This window comes from Blennius ocellaris (assembly GCF_963422515.1).
Source record: "Blennius ocellaris genome assembly, chromosome: 4".
Taxonomy (NCBI): Eukaryota; Metazoa; Chordata; class Actinopteri; order Blenniiformes; family Blenniidae; genus Blennius; species Blennius ocellaris.
This window is the reverse complement of record NC_137653.1, coordinates 12,896,243-12,922,206: the sequence shown is the minus strand read 5'-3', so window position 1 is coordinate 12,922,206 and position 25,964 is coordinate 12,896,243. Positions and strand designations below refer to the sequence as shown.

General features: G+C 40.0%; 1 protein-coding gene across 1 annotated transcript in view; it reads right to left on the bottom strand.

Moving 5' to 3' along the window:
- Positions 1-23,376, bottom strand: part of srgap3 (SLIT-ROBO Rho GTPase activating protein 3) — a gene marked incomplete at both ends in the record, with an annotated part of 52,105 nt that extends 28,729 nt beyond the window's left edge. The window contains 3 exons of the mRNA XM_080494385.1: positions 1,487-1,649; positions 10,130-10,325; positions 23,313-23,376. Of these exons, the coding sequence (XP_080350511.1) occupies positions 1,487-1,649; positions 10,130-10,325; positions 23,313-23,376 (423 nt within the window). The remainder of the gene's footprint in view (positions 1-1,486; positions 1,650-10,129; positions 10,326-23,312) is intronic.
- Positions 23,377-25,964: the final 2,588 nt, after the last annotated feature.

Sequence of the window (25,964 nt, the reverse complement as noted above, 5' to 3'; positions counted from 1 at the left end):
TTATGAAAACCAAACTGTGCATAGTGGCAACATCAGTGCCTTCAGAACGGATCTTTTCCATTTACTTTGGAAGATTGTTTACGAGATTTGCACTAATTCATAATTTGTGAAACGCCTTCATTTACATTTTGCACATAGTTATTTTATTCGTATTTATTCATTTAAGTGTAAGTTCCAGTTTCTGTTTACTTTCTATTCCAAATTTTCGTTTTTGACGTTTCAATTGTGATGTTTCACATTTACCTTTGAGGTTGTGACAGAAAAAAAAATCAACATTTGCATTTTAAGAATTTTTTATCTTTCTGTCTTTTTTCTGCTAAAAGCAGCTTGTAGCTGTAACGCCAGCTGCTAAGCACAGCAGCTTCCGGCTCCTGACATTCACATGAGGCTTTCAGCACACTCGAGTCAGCTTGGAGGTGTCGTTCAGCCCGAATGACCGACTCACATCCCGTCAATCGTTCAGCTCACATGACCGACTCCCCTCGCTTCAGTCGTTCAGCGCACATGACCGACTCCCCTCGAAACTCGAAAGAGTCGTTCACTGAATCGGTCAGTAGCACTTCCGCTGTGTCGTTCACCTCGTGAGCGGTGAGCGGTGAGCCCTCCCCCCCTCCCTCACCTGAAAATCTCCGAGTGACGGCGGAGAAAAAAATAATACATTGTTTGTTTCACAAAGCTTGTAGAGATAAATACATGAATAATACATGGCTAAATACACAATAAACAATGTTAAAATACCACTGTAGCGTGTATTGTGTTACATTTAATATTGTCCCCTATAATTAGTTCTGCCCTATGAACGTCACATTATTTATTATTAGATTATTTATTAGATACTAGTAAAAAAAGAAAATCAGAATGTTGGAAGAAAAAAAACTATAAAAACATATGTATACATTAATATATACTGTATATCTGCCATTCTGGATGCCAGGTATTTATTCAGTTTAATCATTTATCTAATTTATTTTCTGATTCAACTAAACCTTAAAAACAAAACACATAATCTAGAATAAGGAGACCAGGATCACTAAAAACTAGTGTGTACTTATTGTTTATTTTCCTCAGAAGTGTTTCATCATTTTACTATGAACACATGATTCTCCCCCTGGTTCATGTCGCAGTTCAGCTGAGCCTCCAGGTCCTGGAGCGGGTGGAAATAGTGCGCATGCGCAACTGAATCAAATGACTCAAATGACTCAAATGACCGATTCACTTGGATGAACGACTCAAAAACCCGTGAGTCCGTTCGAGGAGTCGGGTTTCTCATCACTAATTTACTGCTCTGTACGCCATGCACAAGTCAGGTACTTTACTAACTCCATGTGTAAGCCTTACTCTTCCAACTGGCATTGAGGAAAGTATTGATTCCGTCAAATGTTTCAATTCCACAACAGATTTTTGGCATCTGCATATTGTACATTGTCACTGGAAACAGTAATAAAGGGATAGCAAATATCGAGGGTGAGCTGATTGCTTCACTGACCTTCTTAAAGAGGCGAATGACGTCTTCACAGATCTGAGCCAGGCGGACGATAACGTTGTTGGTGTAGATGTCACTGAGAGTGGCGTGGTCCCGGCTCTCCCGTCTCGTCTGGTTCAGCACCAAATACCAGCAGTTTACTGATGACAGCAAGTGCTGGTCTTTTCTGGAATAATGTGACAAATACAAAACTGTAAGACTATCTTTACCATTGAAAACAAGTCAAATGCAGGAAGTAGGCTTTGACTAAAATCACCATGAGTAAGATCCCATTTGAAACAATTATTAAGACCCGTTTTAGTGATTTAAACAAGATAAACGCAAGTCCAACATTTGTCTTTGCTTTGTTTTAATGACAAGTAATATCTGAGTAATGTGAAACAGAGTTATGTTCACCGTCTAACTAAATCAGAAGCAGAAATTGTTCATAATGTTGCAAAAACCTGCTACTTCAACTGTGAACTTTATAAAGAGTAATGAAAGAGACATCTGAGTTTGAGACTAATGACAGTAGTAGTGTTTGAAATATCCTCTGTTTTAGATCCGGTCACCGAGTTTGGGATAAGTAAACAATGGTGTCACTGCCTTCTGTAGAGACACAGAGAAATCCTGCAACAGGTATTTAGTAAACTCAAAGAAACGACAAACACATACAGCTTGAATAAATCAACACTGCTTAAGCTCTTGATTTTATTTTGGTAAAACCCTCAAGTGTAAGAGTGTCCATGACTTGTAAACCACTACTTTATTGTGCTCTGTGCGCTTGATAATGCATGGAATCCCTGCATCAAAACCTGGTTGTCTAGTCTCTGTGGCATCATTGCTTTCTATTGCCCCAAGATAGCAATTTACCACAACCAATCATCTAACCCATGGGTACACCACAAACAGATCATTATTTGAAAATGAAGTAAAAGGATTGTTCCATGCACCATGTAAGACTGGGCCTTCCAACTATAATTAAAAAAAACTCACTAAGAGTAAAGAAAACAAGAATATATTAATGTTCTCACAATGATGTTTAACAACTATCATGATGATAATGTTTCTGAAGTTTTGTCTTTATATCTTAACATAATAATCAGTGCCAAATGAGTTTTGTAGGCACTAAATTAAGGCTTGCAAAAAATTAGATCACTTGGTGAAAAGATCACTGTATCGCCAAATATCATAAAAGCATCGATAACCTGCTATGGCATGAAATCCCACAACCTTTCATCTGCTCCCATGTTGCCTGACTTAATGCTACCCTCCTCTCCACAAAAATCACTTCAAACAATGCTACGACTAGTAAAGCATCAACTGCTTAAATTAACAATGCTGGTGACCATAATGATCCAGAGAGGCTTGAGCCCTGATTGCTGCATAATCACTTTAAACTGTCTCTGCCTACAGCACTTTGAAATAGGAAAGTCCAGCCACATAGACATCAGGCCACACACACACACACACACACACACACACACACACACACACACACACACACACACACACACACACACACACACACACACACACACACACACACACACACACACACACAAATCCTCTCAAGCCCATACCCTTGTCTGGATCCTATCTAAGCATTAATCAATCAGCCAACCCTGAGGAGGAGACAAAGACAGGGAGGGAAATGAGAGCACAAGAGGGAGAGAACCAGAGCAGCGTGGGGGATAGTGTTTCACTGTGAGGCAGAAGAAAGGGTTGAGCAGCACCAACATCAAAGACGTCCCATCAGAGAGAGCTTCCATAATGTTAATTACATCTAATGAAGCTGATGTCTAGCTTCGCCAGAGTGCTTTCACCATTATGTCTTTACTCAACTCTGCACCTAAACACACTTACACCAGGCTGACCTGGCACAAACATCAGCAAATCACTCTCATAACATTAGTGTGAATTGAAAAAAAAACAACAAATAAATAGGGTAACCTCACTAGAAAACTTCATTGCTTCTTCAATGCTGACTCAGCATGGTGTTCCGAGATGCTCTTTGTCTGATAGTCTCAGACTATCACTTCATAATTGCAACAATGTAGGGACTGTTTAAAACAGTTGCTACAAGTCGGCCATCATCCTATTCAAACGGTCATGTGAAAAATAAAAAAATACAATGGAGCCAAATTTAGTTTACAATGCGAATCACTACCTCTGTAAAAGTCAAGAAAAACTTGTGTTTCATCAACATTTGCAAGCCGGATTAGGAACATATTCTCACTAAATCCTCTGGCACAGTTCTGCTGTCTAATCATCTCTCATTTTGAACCAGTTCTGACTGTTCTGCCTGGAAGTGAAGCTGCCCCTTTGTGTATAATTGCTGCTTGTGGTAAAGAGATTTAGGGAAGAAGCACCTCTACTCCTGGATAATCCTTAAAAATGCTCATTGATGCTTCATCTCATCCCAAAGCACAGCCAAGCTCTTATTTTAGTCCCTTTTATATCTGCATCAGCTTTACTACAAGCCCTGCACACTGTCCACAAAAACATAAATCCTTCACCTTGCTCTGATGATTTAAAATGCTTGTGGACCTTTGGTCCCAGATAAAACCCTTCTGCCATTTATTATTTTACATTAATGTGTGTTTAATTGCACTGGGACAGGACAGGGAGATTATGGAACTATAACAACAAAACATGTATCTCACCTCACAGCCAACATATTACCAAACCGGGTCCTTTCTGTGGAGAGTTTGCATGTTCTTCTTGGTTTTCTGAGTATCCCATTTCCTTAACATTTCTGATGATGTATTTAATTTCACTTATATCTAAATCAACCTGATGATGGCAAAATGACTACAAATACAGTGTCCAGATCAATAGATACATATCAAAGCAATTTCAATTTATTAAAAAAATTATATTTGATAGGTGAATACATTTACATTTTGGGGACAGTACAGCAAAGCTAGTGAGGCTTTAAAGCCTGTAGACTGTAGCTTTCAATGAACCCTTGTGAAAACTGTCCTGAAGATATGTCAGCTTGACCTAAAGTAAGAAATAGATCAAATCCTCCCTTGAGCCACATATTTAAATCGTTAAAAAAAAATACAGATTTATTTTTTATGCATTTTCATATATTTGGCAATGAGTCATATAGAGCAACCTAAGTATACCAAAGTAGCCATTCAAGGATAAAAATGCTTAAAGAAGAAAACGAGAAGGGTACATATAGCTAATGGTCTGGGTTACAACCTCGGAAACATTAGAAAGAAAAAGACAAAGGAAACAGGAAGTCTTTCCTCTCACTTCTGCCCTCATTTTACAGGAATTAGGAGCAGAAGGTCAGTAATTAGGCCTCTGTACCCACCACATCTCTGGGAGGGATTTAACATTGTTCCAAATGTAGCTCCCTGTTTTCTTGTAAAGCATCTTGTCTATAGTCTTAATTTAACAAAGGTGTGTCTATCACAAAACACAGGCACTCAAAGTCTGCATTCCCACTGCTCCTTTTCTGATTTCCCGTCAAAGGATGAATATCAGTCGAGAACCTGTGGGTCAATTAATCTCTCAGGCTTCAAACAAGCTGGTTTAGGATGGCTCTGTGCCCTCGGTATTTATCCACAGGATATCATTAACATGCAGCAGAAGGCAAACGATGAGCTCCGAGAGTCTCTAGAGAAGTGAAAAGGAAGAGGAGGAGGAGAGAAGAGTGCAGCTCTCTGGCATCCTATTACATCCGCCTCATCCTGCAAAGCACTGTCTGACTGTCTGCATGGTTTTTACGATTCCTGCTCTCCTTCCCCATTGCCGTCAGAATGAAACAAGCTCTATAATCTGTAGAATACCTGATGACCATGAAGCAAAGACCATGTGAGCAAAAGGGGAAACAAAGACAGAGTGCATGGTAGGAAAACGCAGCGAAAATCCTTTCATTCAGGGATAACTTGATCGCGAGCTGTCTCCATAATGTGCATACCCTGAACAAGTGAGCATTGTATAGAATGGTGCCCATGCCTCAATGCCACCATCTAATCACCCACAGCCTCTGATGTGTCTGAGCCAGGATTTCAAGAAAGGAAGTGTGTATTTATCAAACCACAGCTCAGCTCTATGAGGCCTTTAATCCCCTCCACCCTGCCTGCCTGCTGCTTATCAATGAAACATCCAAGGAAAGGAGAAAGAGCCAAACAGTTTCAAAAGACAAGGGCCACATAGGCACATGCTACTGGTTTCAGTCATTTATACTCATTTTGCCACGGTTTCTAAGCAGGGCTTCAATACGCTACATTGCTGATTTGCACATTTAGCAATGTTCTTCCCTGTTTTACGGAGGAAGCATGCTGCCAGCATTTGATAATGCACAGCTGCACAGACACATGAGCCAAAGCACGACATAGTATGTTGCAGCATTACTGAACAGGAGACGTTGGTTTGACAAGAGCTAAAAGGAAAACCACAACTCAGAAAAGCTGCAGATGTTTTGTATACCCATTTCTTCCAGCTGGAGTTTTCAACATGACAGGACAAGGGTATTGACTGCCGTGGTCCAAAAAGCCAGGTCTGGAGATAAACTGCTTTACCCTTTGACCTTCAGCCCAGCGAAGAGTCATTAACAAAAACACAGATACACTAGGTGGGGAGCCTGTCTACTATGGTGTTTTAGTGCCTGAATTCCAAGTTAACATTAAACACAGAGATGCAATTAAACATTCACGCATATTCAAACCTCAGGACAATTTCGAGTCAACAATTAACCTCAATCACACATTTCTGGTCTGTAAGAGGAAACTAGAGTAGTCAGTGGAAAACCAATGCACTCATTGTGAGGCGACCACGAGACCACTTTGTATCACTACAAATCATTTCACCAGTTTATATTGCAACCGGAGTGCATAATGGTTTTTAGAGGTCCTTAAAAGAGACGCATGCTTGAACACAGATGCAGTGCAATATATGATGTTGGAACCTGCAGCAGTATCCACTGACCATGACATGAACAAACACATCAATCCTCTGGAATGGGAAATTCAAACTAAAGTAACTCACAAACCTAAAGCTCTCAGATGACTAAGAAGCAAAACAATGTTTTCCTCCTATTCTTCTTTGAGCAATTACGGGGTCAACAAACACAAATTGACACCCTGTCATATCTCTTTCAGACTGGTCATAATCCATATCAATTTTGCACAACTTGACTCTAATATTTATCCTTAAATCAGATTTTTACATCATAACTGTGATCCACTAATATGACAAAAGCACTGCAACTGGAGTACAGAGCAGCTAAGTAACCATTCAATGTTTCTTTTCACTGTGGCAAATGAGGTGAAGTAAATGAGCAGAATGATTCTCGGTCTGGTTGCTGCGGTATAGCTGGAGCTGCAGTCGCTGTAAATCACAGCTGCATTCAACTGCATTCAGCTAGCTAATGAATCTGCACTGGAAGAGTTCAGCCAGAAGACTGTAGGACCGGAGCCAGGATACATAGAAGTTCTTTCTAGTCAAAATCCCTTTAGTTTAGCCTACATGTTTCTTAATAGTGTAGTATCATACTTAACCAAGTTGTTTATGTAGAACCTCTCTGAAGTGAAGGATATACTGCATTCTATTCTGTCTATTCTATTGAAAACCTAAAGAACTGTGTATGATAGCATTCTAAAGTAAGAGAGTTTAAAAAAAACCTACTTGTGTGCACACGGTGTAAACAGTCAGAATTCGTAGGCATTCTGTGTTTTTGATGGTGCTGAGTGCATGAGTGGGCTGCATGCCTGCAAGAATGTTTTGATTCGACAATTGCAAATATTTTCTTTTAGTCACTCATCATTAACTTAAATACTGTAGCTGGAACTGGGAGGGCAGGCATCGTCATGGGCGAGTCACAGCTGATTACCAGGATTTGTGGTTGCATGCCTGCAGGTTAGGAGTCCATGGCACTGATGTTTTAAACATTTCATTAGCTTCATCAAAGGTTTATCCATTTACTTTGGATGTCCTGTTGGTTTGAACTGAATTTGACTGATGCTTGTCGGGGGCTGAAGCTGATCCCAGATGACTTTGAGTAAAGGAAAAGATTGCTTTGGACAACTTGCCAGTCCGTCAGAGGGAAAGCAAAGAGACATGCAGTCACACACACTTACAGTCACTCCTGCGGGCAATTTTACAGACACCAAATAAGCTTGAATTCATGTTTTTGAACTGTGGGATGAATACCCAGTAAACACCCAACCACAACGAGGGAGATTATCACTGTGATCCAAGAATGCTTCAAACTGCACCATCTTGAAACATCCAGGTTAAAATATTTTCACAATATTGTTATGCCATTAACAACTTGGCTGTTTGTGTAGTAACAATTTTATGACTCTGCATCTGCACAAGTTCATGTGTGTGTCTGTATCCATGGTCTTTGTAAAGACACAGTGATCTTCGCAGTGTAAAGCATTATGTGAACATGTGTCCCAGAATTAGGTGTGCCTTTCCAACACCTCCTCCTCCTCCTCACTGCGTGGATAAGATCAACTGTTCAGTCCAAAGGTTAAGCTGGTGTGTTGCAGCAGCAGCAGTGCAGCTCTGTTGAATATCAGCCAAGTCTGTCGTCAGAACGAAACCTGACTCGTCTCACACAGCTGGATCCAATTATCCGGTCAAATCCTCTTTCACTTCACACAAACATCACTCTCCTGCATCCCCCACATGTGCACATGCTGTAACGACAGTTTAAAAAAGCTTCTCATGAACTTGCTTGTGACATCGTGTATAAAGTAAATTTGAAGTCGAGGCATGATGTTTTGTCTTCAAACTGTACCTCCAAACATGGCTTCAAAGTTTTCAAAGAAAAAAGAGCCTCATTTATGCAACTGCATAAAACTGAGAGTTACTGAGGGAAGCTAGAATATTAAAAGGCTTCTTATTCTCTGATGCAGCATTACCAGCTATTTAATAATATATAGAGACATAACAATAAGAGGATTGATTGGGTGCAATTAATCCTTTCACAAATGATAGTCTTCTCATAATGCTCCCAGACTAATACACTTAAACAATATACTATTTGTAGGCTTTTTACACATCAATATATAGAATACCTTAATAATAAAAAGTCTTTCATGTTTAATAACATTACAGGGGTTTAAGTTATAAACAATGAATTGCACGATTGTGTAATGGTTAACACTCATCTCTCACTGCAGGAGGGTTAGGGTTAGTTTGAGTCTGGAATGGGCTTCCAGGCCTTTCTGTACAACTGCAGGCATTCGGTTCAAGTTGGTTCCTTTAAATCGCCTGTACATGTGAATGTGAGCATGTGTGTGACTCAACTGAATTTCTCTGAAATGTGCTGATGATCTGTCCAGGATGCACATCTACAAACAAGCGACTCCCAGAAGTCTCAATAAAGGACATTTATTTATTTAGTTATGTATTTGTTTAAGTTATATTCAAGAACACTGCTAATGCAACAGGTAGTGTAAAATTTAAGGAAAACACAAAACTCTGTTCAATGTTTCAAAATCCCCCCAAAAAATAGCAAAATCTAAAATTCAAAGATTGCTATTTTCATTTGGAAGAATCAGAATTGGTGTTGAAATACATACTTTATATTCTGATGCACACTTTATGTCTGAGATCAACTTCCAGATCACAGCTGGGTTAATGCTCCCAAACACCAACTGAACTAATCTCACCCACTTGCCTGAGGTGCTTGATTTTGGGAGCGGCAGAACTCAATTTCATGCCCTGCATGAGTCAAGCACCAATGTGTTGGTAGTGATTTCAGGGCAAATTAAGTCTCATTTCTGTACTTGCATAAGCTTCTGTATATTTCCAGGGCTACAAATCTAAATGGGTCAAAGCAACCGGTGGTCCGAGTTTGACGTGTTGACATTTGTTGACCTTCTTTTTTTATCATGCTTATGTTATACTCTTGTTACCTTTGTAGTTATGACACATAATTATTGTTCCATCGATAAAGCATTCAACAAGGTAAAAGGCAATTACTTAGTCTACAATGTCAGTTTAATAACCTGCATGTGTGTTTATATCACGAGATTGTTTTCTTCTATGCAATACACTAAATTCACCAAGTACTTTGCGAACTGTCTCCATCTTTAATGACAAGTAATTGAAAAGTGTCTTTTGCCAACAAATATCCCTCACGCAATTAACCAAATTGGTAATATTACAGATTATACTGCATCTCGTGCACGTAACTTCTTTGAATATTTCTGAATAAATATCCCCCATGTCTTAATGAATAATTAAGTCTCAGGTTTTTGATGTAGACATTGAGGAAAATATGACATGAACATGAACAGGACTCTAAATGTAAGCAATAATAAAGCTGCACTCGTGTTTTCGTACAAAAGCAAATGAAATAGGGGCCTTTTTCCCCACCGTACAGCACACTATACCATCCTTAATAAACTATCTTGTCATGCTGGAATTTGACAGCTTGCCTGTTTCATTATTTAATCACACGCTGAGATCAAATGTGGTTGCTGTGCTCGCGTGAAAGCTTGATCCCACAGTCAGCTTTTAGACACGCCAGTGTTCAAACCAGAAGCAGGTAAAGTAAAACATGAAAGCCCTGTTGCACTCTGTCAAAATAATTGCGCACACTTCCAAATTCACAAATGTATATATACACAAAACAGTTTCGGTAAGGATTGCATGCATATTTGTCAGGCCGCCAGGATGAGAGAAACTCACTTAAACTGTTGGTGTTCTCTGGAGCTGCGGATCTTGGAGGAGAACCTCTCAGCCAGTTTCTCCAAGCTGCGGGAGTATTCCAGTTCAATCTCTGCTTTGCGGCGAAAGAACTCCTGCAGGTCCTGCAGCAGCTGGATACGAGACTCGGACTGCTGCTCCAGACATTTGAACTGCTCAACCAGCTGGTTACGGATCTCTGTCCATCCCACACACAAAAAAAAAGAAAAGACATGAGTCAGAGATTTACAGTCAAAATAAATGCATTGGTCTTCCATAGGCATAACTTTAAAGCCAGTCTCTACTTCATCAGTAGTTTCTTATTATTGAGACACTGGTGAGGCATAAAAAGGAAAAGGAGGCATCTGTTCAACGGGTGTTCAATTAATTCCAGCAGCTGTCTGACAGATTCTGCTCATCTTCAAGTTTATACATTTCTTTGCTTATTGACTCCAGATTCTGATTATGAGTCATATAAGTGTTATCTACACACAATTTGCAGTCTAAAAAAGGCTATGCCCAGTAAATTAGGCTGTTGCACTTCCAAATACTACAAAGACATGTGACAGCTTGAGCCCGCATCACTTATTATCTTATACAAACATCCACAATATCTATACTGTTGTTTTATCCAGGTTAAGATCTCAGAGGCTGCACTTATACCAGGTGACATCAGGCAATACGCAGGGTACACCTTGGGCAGGTCCATCACAATGGTCCAAACAAACAAGTTGGCTTGCATCAGTAATCGTATACTCAGTGGTGCATTCTTCCCCAATTACTTCAGAACAATTAGTGCCACGTAAAACTGTATAAACACAAAAGCTGATAATATGGCCATGTGTGTTTGTGCTGTGATATCCAAGTGTCTGAATAAGAAGCTAAAACAATCTTCAGATTGGACGATGCAACACTTCTGTCGGGGAACCTGATGCTACGAGGCTCACTACAAATCCTCGATGCCAGTGGGAGCTTCAAGCGAAACTTGATTCCTCTTTATAGTGCTGTCATCAGCAGCAATGATCGCCTCGACTCAGGAACAGCAAAAGGCCTATTCTGCAGAACACTTTACAGAAGGAGCTGCTGTAAACAGGAGGAAAGAGGAAGGAAACTTCTGGAAATAAGACACCTCTAAATTGTTCCTTGATCAAATGAGATTGAAGTTGTTTTACTGTCACATTAAAAACAGGGATTTCTTAGTTGTTGAGGCAAATGTGGGCATGAATATCAACAACCATACGTGCCTATTTATTTTTAGCATTTTTTTTTTTTTGCAAGGCACAAAAATGTGTGCAAAAATAATATTAGAAGTCCTTGTGCTTTTTGTAAAGAAATGTTTTATTTTGCATGCATAGAATTGACCAATTAGGTTTCCGTCTGCTCAGTGGTTTTCGTTCTCTAAAAAGAGCTGCATGGAAAAGTATTTGAGCAATAACAGAAAATCGAACTTCCTAATGTAACTTCTTGGCATTAGTACTTCTTAGTAAGTATGTTGTGACATCCTTCAGCTCCAGCATGACTCACTGCAAGTTACAAACCCCCCAAAATACAGAGAGGATGAATCAAAGTGTTTGAACCCAGGCAGTAACACTGTGCAGGCAGATGAACTGCAGCTGAGTGGCAAAACCACAGCAGTGACACACACACTGCGTTTTCTGGACATCCAGGGTGTAATTTGGTCAGCCTAGCCCCGGTGGTGGATATAAGCTGGCTCTGACTGCTGGGGAAACAGCGGTGTTGTGTGGGGGAGCCTTCTGCTCTCCCTGTGATGTCGTGCCGCCTGGCCTCAGCCCCGAGCAGCATGCTTCACTCTGTGGTTAACCATTGTCCCAGCCCTCCCCTTCATCCAGGGGCCTCCCTCTTCTCCCATCTCGAAGGCCTTAAAGCTCAGTTTTTAGAGGGAGCTCAGGGACCGATACGACTTTACTACTTCAGTCCTATCAGGAATGTCTTGCTTTGCCAGGCATAGAGTTGCGTTCATTATTTGCACTATTTAGTTGTTTTTCTTTTTCTTTTAATCTAACAGGAAAAAAGTAGTGCCGAATCAGGCGAGCCAAGAAATGTGTCAGAAAAAATTATGACAACGACTTGCATGAGTGACAGGGAGGACTTTTAAAAACACCATTTAACAAGGGAACTCTGCACCACCAGCTGCAGCTACGGTTTTGACAGATGAGATTGGAAAAATAGGTCATGCACACCAGAACTGCTACCTTCCCTCTGAGAAACCATGTGCAATTGGAGAATTACACCCTAAGTATTCCCAGCTCCATGTGCAGTTTCATTTGCTGTGTTGTATTCAGAGTGAAGGACCCCTCTTTGGCTTATTTCAATTTGTGAGAAGCAGGAACACATAATATATCTTCTTTATAAACATTACGTATGACAACAACGTGCACCTCTTGCATGAATACATATTTCTAATAAACATAACAGTTTTTGTACTGATTAGTTAACAAATTAGGGAAAATACCACCAATTATGATATAGGTGAAACGCTAGTTGGGCACTCAACCTTGTAGTGCTCGAAGGAGTCGTTGCAGTTTCAACAAATCTAATGTCTCTCATTGTTTGCCGGTATATTTGCCACACAATACAACTGAAAAGTGACACCACCCTCTCGTGCTATACTTCTCTGCCTGTAATAAAGCTTTGAACCCACAGATTTCTGGTTATACATACTAAACATGGATGCCCCACTTTCAGCTTAGCTGCTCTGGCTTTCATAAAGATGGTTTTGTTGCTTAAATATAATTGAGACATTAAATAGATTTATGATTTTAGAGTTAATTTCAAAAGCAAAGAGCACGAGGTTTTATCCTACAGGCATATTTGAAGCTGTTAATCTGTCATTTGAAAGAAAGACGTGTTTATTATCACACTCTTGGGCAACAGATGGGGGAGTACCACAGTTTAGGTGGGACTGTCTGGGCGTCCTACCAAGAACACAACTCCCCTGATTCACAGTGAGCAAGTCAAACCACTTTGTTGATGCTTGATTAGGCATGTAGGTAATATCTGTTGCAGACCGACTGTGATGACGCTGTGTGTTTCTATTGAGAGAGAAAGAGAGATAAGAGAGAGAGAGAGAGAGAGAGAGCGAGAGAGCGAGAGATCTCCTTTTTGTCAGAAGGTGGGGGTTATCATCAGACAAAAGAGGGGCACAGGAGGGGGGCAAGCCTGAAGCAGATGAAACAATGGGATCAAAAAAGCGGGAGAACTATATGAAGAATAGATTTTCCCCTGAAGGTTTTTGAGCAGTTTGTAATTGAATGACCAATACACAGCAGCTTTATAATCTAATTTTGCTTATAAAGCCAAGTCTAATCTAGACTTTTTGACACTGGTTCATTTATAAGTAATGAAAACAAATCCTCTGAAATGTGCATCTATTGTTTTTGCCTGTATATTTCACTTGTTGTTTAATAATACCAAACACTGTGCCTAAGCTGTTTGATCCTTCATCTATAATTAAAGCTTCTAATTTAACCTCAAGCATCGCAATAATGTTTTCCAAACAGTAAATCCTGAAAGGGTGCATTCATGTAACAACAGTTCTAATTATGGCTCCTTAAATACTTTGACATAACCGACTTAGATGCCCAAATCAAAAGCTGCAAATAACTGAAGCATAATTAATTTGTTTTTAAATGTTGTTTAATGACTTGAACGTTTGTTGGAAAATAGAATGTGCGTGTCTGCAGATATACATTTATTCATGGTAATTTGACTAATATGTATCGGTTTTCCGCCTGCAAATACCCAAACAGCTTCGCCAGAGCTGCTGTCTGTGAAACATGAAAATAACAGACACTTTACATTGTTGAGTTGAGTTTTTTCATCTTGATTATATGGGCTCCGACATTGTACACCTGTTTTACAGTCTCATTTATCCTCTAACAATTATGGACAGGAACTGAAGGCACAGCGGGCACTTGTCTCTTCTACTTCTGAACAGGAAAACCTCAGAACAATCGCAGGATGTGGGACATCTCTGAACTTTGACCCCCACCGACATAATCCTGCACTGACAGCTGCGTTACAGCACACAGATATTCTGGCTTTCTTCCGTGAAATGAGGGATTGGTCGACGTTACTTTTGTAGCATTTTTTCTCCAAAGTATCAGCCATAACAGTCATCTCTGTTGAATTCTGTTAAAAATGTTTCATAGAGTGCTTTAAAAAAAAACAAACGAGGTTAATAACAGTTGGACGTTAGCTTTCAGTTGATTTGTATTCCATCAAGCAAATTACATAATATTTTATTGCTTTTTTTATGATTATTTATATGCTGTGCCCTTTATCACTGAATACAACATTAGTTTGCAATATTCCCACCTGTATTTCTGCTAATCACATCAGATTTTATCAGTCACATGTCTCTTAGGAGAAGGCACCAAAATACTCCAATGTTTGCATGATTGTTGTGGAACTCAATATGCAGGTAAAGTCGAGTCCTCTGGATTAAAAAAAACTGCACTGGAGACCTCGCTTGCAGGGTCGTCTGACTGTTCCTCACGCATGTGAAATTCAAGGAAATGATTTGCGTATCCATAATAGTCATTCAACATGTGTATGGAATTTCATGGCAAAAAGTACTGTATCAACTTTTTTTTTTTACTACTTTGACAGAGTAAGAATAAATTCACCTGACATAGAATAGTACCTGCTATTTAAACATTTTTCTTTGGAGGATATAGACACATTTTATAGCCACATTTCTTTCAGATGCTTGAGTGTTTACACAACATTTCGGTTAAAGTTTCCCTATTCACCTGAAGTCCTCCTATCCCGTAGGCTTCATTTGAGGTCTGCCTTGGGCAAAATGTGACTAAGTTTGAAAACGGATTCGGAAACATTAACAAAAATATCAAATTAACAAACAACTTTTGAAATGTCTTGTTTCTGTTCACATACCAACCATCTGACATTATAGTGTTCAATGTAGTTAAAAAGATAAGACTTGCAGTTTGTTCAGGAGTCAATTAAGGACACCGGAGGCAATGCACTGGTGCAGTATTTTACTGCAAGGGGGCTGTTTGGGAAGACCATGTGACACTTTGACGCAATGAGGCCGAGATAAAACTGGAGTGCAGTGAATGAGAGGGATTTTCTGCAGAGCATGCTGAGGGCAGCAGGGGAAGTCGGACCTGGGAGGAGCAGGAGAGATAGATCACCCCACCGCAGGATAATAAAACTAAAATACGAGCTGCCATATAACGGAGTGTCATGGTTACCATTCTCAGTTACAGTCAGCAGTGTATACAAATAAGGGGTTTGAAAATGGGATTGAACTCATATTAGTGCAGCAAGTGTTGACGCAAGGACTACGTACCTCTCTGTGCATTTAGTATAAATTATAAATCATAACCAGTCTCAGACGGTATTAAATACTTTGAAAATAATGTCTTTAGGCATTTACATCACCATGCAGCAACACACAAGTACAATGTTCCAACACACATGCACACACACTGCTCACAAAAGCAACTCTGAGCCAATTTTGTCTAACTTAATCCCCAACTCAGCTCTGCAGTATCTGGGCTGTTCTCTGCAGAGCCAAATTCAACTGAAAAGAAGACACACAGACAACTGCAACCCTTATCCAGACCTTAATTCACTCTCTCTCTCCCGCATAGTGAGTCTCGTTATATGAGTTCCAGCCACTGAGCTAATCTCCCACTTCTGTGTCCTGTTTTAATCCTCTAATGATTAACACAATTTTGGATTCATGAGGGCATGCTCCTCATGTCAGTGCTGGTTCTTCTCAGTTAGTCCCTATCTCGCCTGGCCCCTCTTCAGCTCAGGCTGTGCAGCAGCACATGTAGTCAAAGATAAGACAACAAAAGCTGAGACCAATCAATGGCTGCACAGAGATGAGCTGATGGAGCCTCCTTCAGCATGATGTCACCTGTCAGTCTGTGGGTCGACCTTCCCAATTATCTGCTGGTTTATTGGATTTTCTGTTGGCTGTTCTTTCTTTCAAAATCAAAAATCAATTCTACTGTGAAAAACTTAATGATGTTAAGAGCGTTATCTTCCCCTTGTATTTCTTTTCGTATTCTAATTCTCATGCAACACATATTTATGTTACCTCAAACTTTCTTTTCATCTGAAACAAATATGTGATAACCAATGTGATTGTAGAAGACTCACTGCACATTGTGGAGGACAAAACCCAATTATAACAAAGACATTAAATAATTGCTCTGATTCACTGTTCAAAAAACAGAAATATCGTCCTTGACCTCCTGATCATCCCTTCTCATATACCATCATGGTGTATACTTCAGGGAAGCCCAATCATGAGCTTGGGAAACATCCTTTAACAGTCTCGCTGTCTCCCATTCTCTGTATCCAGCATCCAACTCTGCAGGACCGGGCTGAGAGGTGTCTCCATGGCAACATGGGCGTGCACCAGTCCCCCAGGAGCAGCTTATTGGAGGAGAGGTGGAATGTGATAGATGTGGATAGGTGACAGCGCTGAGTAAAGACGCATGTGCTGTTTGTGTGCACTACGACAAATTGAGTAAATCTGAGAATTGGAGGTGATAAAGTAAGCACACAGCGGCAGCCTCTGATCAAAGCAATACAAATGAATTTCCCACCTTCCTCAGAGCACTGATTACAAAATAATGAAGAACAAAGCTCCCTCAGCACAGAGTATGCAGGAATGCACCAAGATATTTAGTGTTTAAGTGATTGAATTCTTTTAACAGTATTTAGCTGTAATTATTGTGCATGCTTCCCAAAACACTTAAGCAAAAGCAGATTGGTGTTTTACTGGCTCAAAGTGAAACGAGGTACAGAAAAGGTGAAAATCAGAGGAGACACAGTACATGCCACCTTTGTTTGTCCTGTCTTGTGACCCACATTTAAAGTTTGATCCAGCATTGCAAACAGCAAGAAAATACCCTTTCACCTCCCCTTTTCTGCCTTTCAGCATCTACAGTGACAGCAATGTGGGTGTTTGGGGCTATTGATCCCACAAAAAAACATATTCGATCTTACTGAGTGAGTATACATTGCAGAATAACTGCTACTGGGAATAATTGTTTGTTGTAGTCTTACAGTAAACTTTTCATTAGCACATTTCTATATAGCACGGATTTGCACTCCGAATAGCCAATAGCGAGACTGTGCCACATATGCTTCTATTTCTGCCACCAGCGCTGCATGAGAGGGATTTGGGAGCTGCAAATAGGTGTACTCCGTAATTATCTAAAGTCTATTGTGGGACACCGATACATGATAAAGTTAATCTGACAGGTCCCAGGCCTACAGTGAAAGACCTAAACTAATTACGTTACCAAATACTAACTTCTTCAAACTATTGCTTCAGTTATTTCTGTAAAGGTGCCCTATTTCCTAAGTTTCTAAGGTTACAGTCTCTCAATTCAATTCAATTGAACTTTATTTATATAGCACCAAATAGAACAGTCATTTCTAGGTGCTTTTTACAGCAAAGAACCCAACAAGTCCACATGAGTAAGCATAAGTGATGGTGGCAAAAAAGAAAGAAAAAAACCCTCCCTCTAACAGGAAGAGTTTTTTCTCAGCAGGAAGTCCTTCTTGAAATCAAGATATACATTTTTTTTCTAACAGTTTTTTTTTCCATCAGCTATTTCACAACTTTGTCAAAGTGACATTTGCTCATTTCCCTTCTTTCATGTTTGACACCGAGACTTCACAAAATCTTCATATGCGGGCGAGCATGTAGTGAAAATGGTTTCTATCATAAAATACAACAATATTTCAAGCATAAACCTTGCACTTCTACAAATACTGTTAGATGAACTGATTACAAAAAAAGGGCTAAAAGAGGACAGAATACTTTGTGATTAACAGATTCTGTCTGTCTAATCAATCACTCTGTAGATTAAATGTGTAGAAAGTCTGAAACTTAGCCTCAGTCCCCGACAAACAACAGTGTAACACTGGACCTCTAATCAGATAATGTCATTAAAAGCTACTTTTCCAGACAGTGAAGGTTAAATCTGCAAAGACAAAGGAGTTCAATGAGAAGTGAAATCATCCACCGACTGGCACTGAACAGCCAAGGAAATGAAACCCATTTTATGTTTAAATGGACCTTTGTGCACTTCATCAATGTCTGCACATTAACTGAAAACCTACTCTGAGCCTGTGTTAAATGATCATGTATGACCCGTTGTTCCATGAAAGGCCAATTATGCTGCTGAATACTTGGAAATGGTTTGAACAAACTCTCAGTGAATCGAGTTACAGCTGCGTCCATCGTACCGAGTTTAAAGAGACCAGAGAAGAGTGGACAAAGTTGCACAAACTCTGAAACAAAACTATAGTCGCGGGTGCCAGGATGATGCCACAGTGCTTTTCGAAGTCTTGGGGAAGTCTCCCCGGAGGGGGGAGAAGACGCTTGCTCCTTAAATGATTATTTCTGTTAAATTGTCAAGCAGAAATTATGCTCAAAAGTATCAAAGTAGTCTCAAGAAAGCAATAAATGGAAGTGTGATAGAAATCCATTCGAATTATAAAATGTCTTTGAAAAAGAAAAAGAGCAATAGCTACAATGGTTAAATACTTACCAAAAATGCTTTTATTTGCCATCACAGCCTTCAACAAAAACATCATATAATGTGGAAAAACACATTGTAAAATATGCCAGTGAACTCAACATTACTATTTTGGCCAGAGAAAGAAAAAGTCACCATGTGGTTCGTCGAATTTGAGTTTAAAATGTGAAGATGCCAGTAGTAAAGTCATGATTGTGATATTTGACATAAAACTGTTGATTAGTTAGAAGAGGAGCACACAGTTGGATTTTATGACCTTTTTTAACTGGGCCTTTTGATGTTATCCATTTTTTCTGAGTCTTTAAACTTACCTAAACTATTTCCACACCTTGGACAAATACAATTTGTATTTTTTTGTGTATCTTTTCAAAAAAAATATTTCTATTTGCATGATAAAGTGCTTTATTGAATATAAACATTCACTGGACAAGTTTACGGAATGTTTGTGTTTCCTCCTTTCCCTGACTTATCGCTGCCTCTTCACACAAACAAACCAAACCTGAAAAAAGTCCAACATTTATTGGACCACAGAATAAACAGGCTGTCCCACTCATGAGGATGATTCTTCCTTAATAACAGCCAGTAGATGTTTTTCCTTGGTTGGCCAAACAACCGGGCAGCTGGAGGATCATCAGACACTGACTAAGTGCGACCATTTCTTCAACCCTGAACATGTCAGCTGCTACATCGTCAGCTTCCTGCTGCTCTGTGGGACCTTGATTGGTAACTAACCAAATCTCATTATGATGAATAAAGAAACATGGCATTCAGACACACTACCAGCGTCGGCTGATCAGTACACATCACTGATAAAACAGTGTGCACAAAATGCCAATTCAACTGGTGTCAATTTGCAGGGAGTACAGTGAGGTTATATTCAGTGATGATTGTTGTTGTGCAAACATCACGAAACAGCCTTTTCTAGCATATAAGTGCTCAGTCACTCTGCTCGGCTTGCAGCAACAACAAACACACACGCACACGTATGGTGTCTCACATAATATACATAATAACATCTAACCAGACATTTTACAATTTATTTGATATGTTTCTGTTAATAACAGTGTCTTGGGAGGAAATAAACCACAAGCTAGTTTAAAAATATCAGGCAAATTGACGTTGGAACTTGAATGGAATATTTCATTCATGATGCTGTAACATTTGAATTAATGGTGTGCCATCAAAAGTGATATATCCATCAGGATATTTGAATTTGTTTGCATTTAGTCTGGGTAAAGTGGAGACTAACAATGAATGACAAAAGCAAACCTGACCCCAGAGGTGTAAGAACATGCTTCTTTTGCACAATCACCTCAGGTGTCTGCCCAGTGTGGGTGGGCATTAATGTGCATCTCTGGAGGAAAGTGAACATTTTGCGTGAGCGGGAGCTGCATTAATTTTTCTGATCAGAGCCGTTATTTGCAATCTGAGAAAACATGGAGAAACAAATGGAAGTCACAAGTAATCTGCATCACATTAAACCTGCAATTCTACTGAATGACACTTTACTGTGCTGTTCCAAAGGTTATATGAGCAATGTGTGTCTGTCTCCAAGCCTGTTTGGATGTATTGAGTCAATCAGAGTAATAATCATTACAACTATGAAATTACTGCCAATAAAAGTTGTACATAAATGGCTTCCATTAATGAATGAAGAAACCAGAAATAAGATACACGTGGATTTGTCCATATGCATTTGGACTAAACTCAATTGAAGCGAGTGATCACAATGAAATTCTTCATAAACTGCATAATGTTAGTGAAATGTTTTAGGATTTGTTCTTCCAAACGATAGTGGTCTTTTTCTCATTGGATCCTATTTTAACCAGATGAAACTGCCACTTTTTTTTTTTTAGGATTTTGGTTTTATGGTTTTAGCTTTTTCTATAGGCAGAAGAGCTCTAGCTGCTTGGCCAAATATGTTGACATAGTGAGTTCACAGTGCATGTAGCACATTTCAATCTTTTTCAGTTTACATGTTGATAGTGTGGATATTGTGAGGGCGAAAAATTTCAGATATATTGTGCAGCCCTAATAAAATTTTATACCCTTCTATCACAAAGCACTGCTGAAAGATCCTAAGGGCTATGGGCAGGATACACGCTGGACAGGTTGCCAGTTAATCACAGTAGTTGGAAATCAGACTACTCGGGAAATTGAAAAAAAACACAGACAGGACAAGTAAACTCTATAGAAAAGCCTGGTAAGGACTCAAACTGATGGGATTTTCTGTGCTAAACATTACACAAATGTGCAGTAAATTACTGATATACTGAGACAGTATGAAGGAAAATGGCCGTAACAAAGAAATGCAATACAGTCAAACCTGAGCATTGAAGATTCATTGCAGAGTTGAATTCAGGGAAACTCCTCTCCCTTGGGTCAAAATACAATACAATAAAGCCATAAAACCAGATAAAATAAGTCCTCTCAAAGACAGCATTGAGGTTTGATTTGAAAGCCCGCTAAACTACAACACAATTCTTTTAAAACACAAATGTATACATAAATAATAGGGAGGAGCTGGTGTATCTGTGAAGTTCCCATTGTAAATGTCTCACACCTGCTGATGGTTGAGCCCACTTCATAATCAGCCAATAAAACGGTAAAAAGGAGGAGGCCGAGCTGCAGTCCGACAACTGCACAGTGGCCGTCTACAAACAGAGTCCAAGGTCCTCACTCAGTCTTTCTCTCTCTGGTGTATGGATCCTCACTATTGACATGCTAATGCAAAAATCCAGCAGCTGAACAGCTTGGCTAAAGTGAACAACATCTCCAAGGGTCCTTCAGAGTCCCTGGCTTTAGCAGCCACTCTCAAGGATTGTCAGGAATTCATTCAGGACAGTGGTTTATGAGAACACTTTCTTACACGGGGGAATTTAATCTTTATTTAATGGCAATATTGATCCATGAAAAAAATATCTTCTTTGTTGTTAATACTTGGTGAAACCAAGAATTTCCTATTTTGTCATATGGGTATTAGTCCTCATACATAATAAAACAAGTCTTCCATCTTGTTCTGACTGAATCAATGCCACTGATGATTTGGCCTCTTCTGCCATGTACACATTAACCACAATGCAATAACTCAGAATGAGACAGGTGCAATTTCCAATCTGAATTTCATTACCATTTACTGACTGCCTGGTTTAAGTCAGAACATTGCCATTGTTTTGTGGCCATGGATTTAAAGTGCAGAGTCTTCTGTTGTCTGTAGGGTATGCAACACACCAGCTGTGAATGAGAACAAGGCACCATTCTCCATAAATCAACATCCTTCTTCCTCACACAACTAAATGACCCAATCTAATGCAAAGAGGCACCAGACAGAGCTTCAAATTTGAAATATGAGCTACTCTCACATGACACAGTGAGATCTAAACTGAATAAATGATGCCTGAATAACAAAACAAAACAAAACAAAAAATGCCTGCAGTAAAGTGGAGTGCAAGTGAATTAGACAAGCCCTGGCAGATTGACAAGTCCCCAAACACAAGGAGGGGAATGTTTTCTAATTTAAAAAAATAAAAAAAAATAAAAAATCTAATGAATGTCTACACAAACAGGAATGTCTTTTATGTCCAATAATTTGCACTTCTGATACATCAAGCATCCAAAGGCTGCTATGTGATGTAAAGGGTGATCTGCTAAAATCCCACAGAGTCAACCAAAGTAAAACCACAGGCACTGAGCTGGTAATCAGCCAAGACCTTGAGACTGAATCCAACCCAGCTTTGGTAAATTGTTCCCTCTTAGCCAGAACCATCTGTGTTGTTTTCTCATCGTTTTTAACAAACCTCATCAGAAATATATTTCATCGAGAGTACCTTTCACATTTTGTATAGTATATTAAGCTCACAAATGTACATTTAAGAATTTTTTTTTTAAACACTGATATGCAATACTGACATAGGAAGATGACACACACAAAGCTGGGGATAAACATTGGGGTGAAAAACAACACATAGTACTAAGAGTTACTCCTCATTCAATCAAAAAATTAACTCTGACTATTATCTATGTTGCCACATACGAGTGGAACTTCATTAAACATTTTAGAAATTAGCACATAGAACGCTAATAAACATTGAGTGCAAGATATACGTCTTTTGCATCTCCCCCTGACTGCCACAACAAGCCAAATCGGGCCCCAATATATATGAAAGAATGAGGGGCAATAAAGCAGGCAGACCTCCATCCTGCACTGTTTCCAACACTGATCATCTTACCCAGCAACAAAGCCTGCAAGAAGCACAACCCTGCAACCAAACCGTGACAAATTAACAATCAGCGGGAAGAAATCCCACCGGCTGCTGATGAATTTGTGAAGCTATAGTCTTTGCAAAGGAGCAAAAGAAGAAAACGTGGGGATAAAAAAAAAAAGAAGGGTTTCGTGTCATTGGATTGACTGTCACGGTTTACTTGTCATCTGAAGGAGCGCGAGTCTCACGCTGCTGTGGCTATGTTTCACCGCGGAACATTCACACGTCGGTGAATTCCCTTTAACCTACTGTAAAGAAAAGAAAAGAAACAGGAGTAAAATGAAAACACGGGATGCGATCAACGGGCGAGCTCAGCACAGACAATGCGCGCGCCCCGCGCACAAAAAAAAAGCCAGATACGCGCCGCACCTTTCACTTGGGTCTCGTATTCCGCTATGATCTCCTTGTCCTTCTTGTATCTGGTGGATGACATGGCTCCTGTGGTTGCAGGGTGAGACCCCGTTGGACGAGGACTCTCTCGGGTCTGAAAGGTTCGATCTCCGACTTGCAAGCCTGCAGCGCGATCCTCTTTTATTTATTTATTTATTTATTTCCTCTCCGGGTCTTTCTCTCGCTCTCTCTCTCTCTCTCTCTCTCTCTCTCTCTCTCTCGCTCTCCAGTGGCAACAATGACCAAAAACGCTGCTCTGCTCACTTCAAAATCTCCTTTCTCGTTCAAATCAGTGCAGGGCGAAGACTTGAGTCCCGTGTTGCATTCTTCTCTTTCAGACTGTGCTCTCTGGGCAGGAGTCCTCTTCCTCCTCTTCTTCCTCCTCCTCCTCCTCCTTGTGGTACCAGTCAAGTGAAAGAGGTCTCGCAAGAAGAATCAAAGAAAAACGGACACAAAACTAAGACAACAACATGATGAAGGCAGCAGAGCGACGCTTGAAGGTTTCAAGCAGTCCAGATCCTCCTCGTACCTCCTGTGCCCGCAAGAGAGACACAAAAAAAAGAAGAAGAAGCGCAGGCATGCGTAAGAGGGCTGAGGAAACCACACAATTCAGACTCTGACAAATTGCGCTGCAGGGTAACAGGAATTTAAAAGAGCGTCACGTGAGGCTCCTCACATTGACAAACCCCCTCCACCCGTCACCCGTCACCCACCTCCCTCCCTCACAGACCACTCTCCCATCACTTCAGAGGACTTTAATTCACCACAACGGTCTAATTCCACCCTCAGCCAATATCACTTTTTATTGCAATGCAAAGCACAGTGTTTGAAACCCACAGTTGTCTGGAGTTGACAAATGTAACGAAAATAAAAAGCACAATTTTTTTGCTCAAGTTATAGATGCATTCACGTACAACGTTTCAATACAACACAATGCACTTTATTGTGGAAATTCATTTTGTCCATAACACATTTAGTCCATATTAGAATAGCTCAGCAGAACGTGCAATCACTGCAAACGAATTCTAAGAACATTTAAGCAAAATGGTGCAGTTTGTGTGCAAAATGCAGTGGCACCAATAATGTAAAGTGCATGTCATGAATTGCATTAAAATAACACTTACAAAAGTTAATGGTTGAGTTAATGGAATTTAATCATATCACACATGTCCATCTATTCAGATTAAGTAGATTGAATCTCTTCTAATGATATTACCTGAACAACATGTATTACAATGAACCATTTAACGAAGACAAACTCAGTATGCTCATGTGAATCAAACATATTTCTGATATGTAAACTAAAAACGGCTAAATTGATTATTTTTTTTATTTCTGGAGTGCATTGTGCCCCAAATGTAAAATGTTACTATCATCAAAACAAGTGGATTTGCCTTAAAAACAAGTTAAATCAAACAACCATGATACTTTTGTTGAGGATGTTCATGGGGAGAAGAGCAGTATAAAGCACGTTCAGCCTGCATCCTTAACCGCTGGATCTTCTACCAGACGACAGAAGATCATTTACTCAGTATGAAGAATTTGAGCCACGTCTGCTACAATTTTCTGCTCCTCTCAACAGCGAACATTCATGCAGGCGCTGCACCAGCATGTTGTCTCTTTGACCATGAATCTTTGTACAGATCTGAAAAATAAAGCACAGGTTTACTTTTCTTTTGAATCAAATACCATCTCCTTTGTTTTTGTCACTTTTAATCACAACAGGTGATACATGAACGAGCCACACAGATCTTATGTTCCATATTGGTTTCTCTCTGTAAAATCAACAGTGGGGTGCAAATCATCCTACTCATAATTACAAGTTACTACCAACCAGGCTCCATCACTCCTTGCAGAGCAGTAATAACCATAATACCCCAGCTTTTCTCCAAGTACTGGAGGTTAGTACGATTTCTAAAAGTAGAATTTGAGGCAGAGCACTGAGCTCTCAGGCTGCTCACTTGTGGAACCAGCACCCAGTTTCAGTTCAGCATGCTCCTACAGTTTCTACTTTTATAATTGGACTCAAAGCTCTCCTATTGAATCCAAATTATGGTAAGTGCTGGCCTGGGCCAGCTTGGGGCTTTAGACTAGTGGGAGACCTTTGATGCACTGAGCTTCTCCATACATCCTTATGTCAGCGTTGCTTGACATTTGGAGTTTGACACACACGTGTGCACACGCACGCAGTGCAGCACATCTCAGGGGACAATCCTTGAGAAGGGAGAAGCCTGGTGGATGGTAGAGAACTGGTTCGCCTTTAATAACTTACAGGCTTCTCCTCCACCAGTGATTTAATAGCCAATCAAAGAGGGGGGCTGCAGTGTTACATGCAGATGCGCACAAGTGATTACCTTCCGTCCATACATTATCAATTCCGAGGTGCCGGTGGAGGTGGGGCACACCTTGGGCCGGTTGACAGACCATCATAGAGCACACACAGAGACAGACAACCACACACTCACATTTACGTTCTAAATTGAAATTTAGAGATGAGTTAAACTCAAATGCATGTTTTCAGATGGTGGGAGGAAACTGGAGTATGAATTGACATGCACAGGAAGACACATACCTCTCAAAACCCACCCTGAACCGGGGGCCGGTTCAATGAGGCGAGATGCCCCTGAAGCG